Source organism: Limulus polyphemus, unplaced genomic scaffold (assembly GCF_000517525.1).
Source record: "Limulus polyphemus unplaced genomic scaffold, Limulus_polyphemus-2.1.2 Scaffold3347, whole genome shotgun sequence".
Lineage (NCBI taxonomy): Eukaryota > Metazoa > Arthropoda > Merostomata > Xiphosura > Limulidae > Limulus > Limulus polyphemus.
In genome coordinates this window covers 74105-78224 of record NW_013668957.1, presented here as the reverse complement: position 1 = coordinate 78224, position 4120 = coordinate 74105, and the positions used below count along the sequence as shown (strand labels likewise).

Below are 4120 nucleotides of genomic sequence, written 5' to 3'. Positions count from 1 at the left end.
GTTTTAGTGGACTAGTATTTTGTAAAATACAGTTCAATTATTAAACATTATCTATGTATATAGATTATTGCTATTTTGAAATAAGTTATTATAATTTATTTTTCCTAAAACATAGAGCAGTAAATAGAGAAGTAAAGCAAAGAATTATCTCTTCTAGTTAGGACCTTTGTACTCAGTTGCTGCTTGCCGTAGGTTGCTAAGCCTTTAAAACTTTTGCATGTGGAGGATATGAAACAAAATATTATTTTTTTAGGTTTTATATATACATTTGAATGACTAAAAAATCATAAATTACCACATCAATACCATAGAATTCAACTATAATTTATCAAGCTTAGTAACTAAGATGTATTTTACTCTAAAAAAAATATGAAATTTCGAGCAGACTAAAGACACAACCGGTATGCTGAATGCAGCATTGATTCAAATTAGATGTTTGTGATGTCCAGATACAAAATCTTTGTTTCTTATGAATTAGAAACTCCTAAGATATTGCTCATGTAATAAATCAAACACAGTGGCACCCCACCAACCTCTTTCAAATTTTGGAAATACTCTCTTATATACACTTACTTCTATATATGACATGAATAACCAGTTTGAAACTCAGAATGTCCCCTTGTAGTTTTCTCAGCCTTTCTAATGTGGCTAGTGCCATTTCTTTCTTTTGAACCAAGATTTCAATGAAGTAATGTGACCCACAAAAAATTGATATTTCGAATTTTTTTAATATTTACTTTTAAATTAAGAAATTAACTAATGTATAAAACTAAAATTTGAATTATAATCTGCAATTTGACACCAAACTAATTGACATACATTCATAAAATAGTAGTTCAATAAAATTTTCTGTACAAGTCAACAAATGTGATGACATGGCCTTTGACCTATTTTAGTAGTGTTAAGAAACTTCCACCAATAAAAATTAAGCCACTATGACTTTCCAAGCAGAACCCTGTCCAGACCATAACAGAACCTCCACCACAACAATCAAATTCCATGGTGTTGCAAGCCATATAATGTTCATCCTGGTGTCACCATACACGTAAACATCCGTCGCAAGTGGAAACATGAATCTGACTTTCTTCTCTAGAGAGTACAGTTCTCTAATGACAAAGCTGCCTGCCCCCCAGTGGCACAGCGGTATGTCTGTGAACATAAAATGGTAGAATTTGGGTTTCGATACCCTTGGTGGGCAGAGCACAGATAGCCCATTGTATGGCTTTGTGCTTAATTACAAACAAACAAACAGACAAAGCTGCCAGTTGTGGCGTAACCAAGCAAAGTTTATTCTGGGAGTTCAGTGCTGTATGGTCAAAACTAAGTGAAGAGTGGGTCTTCTGGCTCAAAATTCATGTTCATGAAGTTTGTTATGAACAGTTTGGTCAGATACATGAATACCAGTTGCACGATGTAGGTCAATTTAAAGGCCTCTAGCAGTACTGTGATGATTCCATAGTACTAAGTTCACCAATTAGCGGTCCTGTCTTTGATTTGTGGCACATGTATGTACAGCCTTGGTACACTTGGAAGCAACAATGTAACGTGTATGTTATTTATATGACTACTTGTTGAGTTGTGGTATTTTTTACCTTTGCTTGGAAATACATAACATTTACAATGTGTATACATCTATGTACGGTACTTATAACATTGTTCATGTGCACAGTTTTATGTCATAATATATACTTAAATGTCATTCAAATATTGAATAATCTGTACATATTAAATTAAGACTTATTTTTTGAGATTTGTGGATTTTTTTAACTAAATTAGCAGTTATTTTTTTAGAATTAAAATTATAGTGAAAACAGGAGTAATTTATTTAACCATAAAATATATCATGAAAAAAATGTGATTGACTGTTTAATCACATCAAGACCATGCTTGAATTTAATGTCATTATATTTAAACATGTTGTAAGAGTTGTGGAAAACAAAGTTTTGTATTAATAACCATAAAGTTTGTAAGAACTTCAATTATGTAACAGATCATTTATTTTTGTAATTTTTCGTTTGTTTAGGTGTTTCGGATTGGAAATCTTGAAGCAAATATCTCAATAGTGATTGCATTTAATGAAACAGAATCTGAGGTAAAGTATTATGGGTAAAAAAAGCCTTGCAGAAAGTAAAATCCCATCACTTTTTTGACATATATTTTGCAATGTGATATATTTTGTGCAGAATCTGTAATATTTGGTTTATTGCACAGTTTTAAATTTAAAATGAAATGAAAGTGTGCCTTAAATAAATAATTAAAACTATACATTGCTCTGTTTAGTGTTTGCTTACTTTATTGTGTCTAATATTTTATACTGTACTCAGGAATAGTGAAAAATAAAATATATATTTTTGTAAGTATACGATTAAAAAGGATCGGGTAATTTTTTCAAATTTGTATTTGAAAATTTTAATTTCCAGGTATTTTTCTTTGAAAGTGAATTGTTATGCATTGGTGAGCATCATTTTCCAACAACATTTGGAAGCTAATTTTGTAACGTAAATAGTTCAGTTTTCCTGTACTGTGTAGAATATTTGTTTTTGTAGGAATAACTTATATAAGTTTTGCCCCCAAGTGGCACAATGGTATGTCCGGTGAGTGACAACTATCACTTGAATATAAAGAAAGATACTTGTGACGTCCTTTTGATGTTCCAAACATTTTGCTGTTCAAGGCATTCACATTATTAATTAATGAGTTAGTGGGAGAAAATATTTTTGTGTTCCTGCATTTTCATCCTGCCTTTCGAATCTCTTTTGCTTCAGTGGTATTCTTGATTCCCTGGAGACCCAGACTGAAGCAACCAAACATCAGCTCTCATTATCTTCCCTTGTTTTCTGTTTCTCTTAATCTTGCCCTTCGACTTGTGTTTTTCGACCAGTTTACCTTTCCAATTCCAGCCTCCAGGCATTCCTTGTCTTTCTTCTTCCTAAAATGTGATTGTTTAGTGAGGTTAGGACCAGTGGGTAACCATCTGTCTCACTTTGCAACTTTGATCTCAGTTTTCTGCTGACAGATGAGTTCTTCAGGTTCTCACCCACAGTCTCTCTCCCTATTTGTATTCTCTCCTACCATCTCTCTTCTTCCTGTTTTCTCCTCCATCTGAACCCATTTATCTTCAATGTCTCGAAGATGTGGTTTTGATTCTTTTCTCCAAAAATGCAATTGAGTATGTACACACTCCTTTTCCAGGTTTATTCTCTCACCATTTTGTGGTCCTCATGAAGACTAGGGACTGGTGTCTGGTTATATGCTTATTATCTCTCCACTGGTTTCTAGCTGTTCCAGATGGAGAACTTCATTTCTTTCTGGTGGTCTTTTTTATCTGGTCTGTGTATGACCAAGGTAAATGTGTCAGACATCTTTCTACATATTTTGATTGCCCCCATCATATAGATGTTTTCTACATTACATACATTGGAATCAAGTCATGTTGACGTTCACTCACCCCTTCATGAACTGATGCTGAAACTTCATTTCTATACAGGTGATTGGCTTCTACTTGTCCCATTTTAAGAGGTGTTCTTTTCTCATATCTCATTTCTTCTGCAGGAGGCTGCTTGATTGGGTCAGCTTGTCAAGCTTTACAAATCTTTTCTCACACTTGCAACGTATTTAGTAAATATGGGTATTTTCTTCAACTTACCTCTCAATCAGTTTCACCCTTCACCTCTTTGTCTATGAGGTATAAAGTGTATGGTTACCAAGGTATAGATTTCTCATTTTCACCATGTGCAAGAAGTTTTCTTACTTTTGGGGACTTTGTTTTCCTTGGAACCCCTCATTCCCTTAAGGAATACACACATGCACCTCCTCCAGTAGACCTTATGAGACCAGTAGAATCTTTTTTAATATCCATTGTCCTTGAGGTCTCCTTTCTCCACTTCTCTTGATGGCTAGACCATGCAATTACCACAGTTGGCATTTCCTTTCCACCACCACCCTGACTGGATTTCCATCCCTTCACAGATATTTCCCTCTTGATCTCTGGACAACATTATGACTTCTGGAATTTCAGCACTGGAGGAAAGTTCACATCAATGTGCTCTAACTTATCGCTGTTCATTGGGCATGTTCCCATTTCCTACCTCTTCTATTGGATCAGTTGATCATGATCAAC

The 4120-nt window shown here is 34.2% G+C and overlaps 1 protein-coding gene across 1 annotated transcript in view; it reads left to right on the top strand.

Moving 5' to 3' along the window:
• The window catches only part of LOC111088218, a gene marked incomplete at its 5' end in the record, with an annotated part of 76923 nt that overhangs the window by 59309 nt on the left and 13494 nt on the right, over window positions 1–4120 (top strand). Inside the window, one exon of the mRNA XM_022397628.1 lies at window positions 2024–2092. Within this exon, the coding sequence (XP_022253336.1) occupies window positions 2024–2092 (69 nt within the window). The remainder of the gene's footprint in view (window positions 1–2023; window positions 2093–4120) is intronic.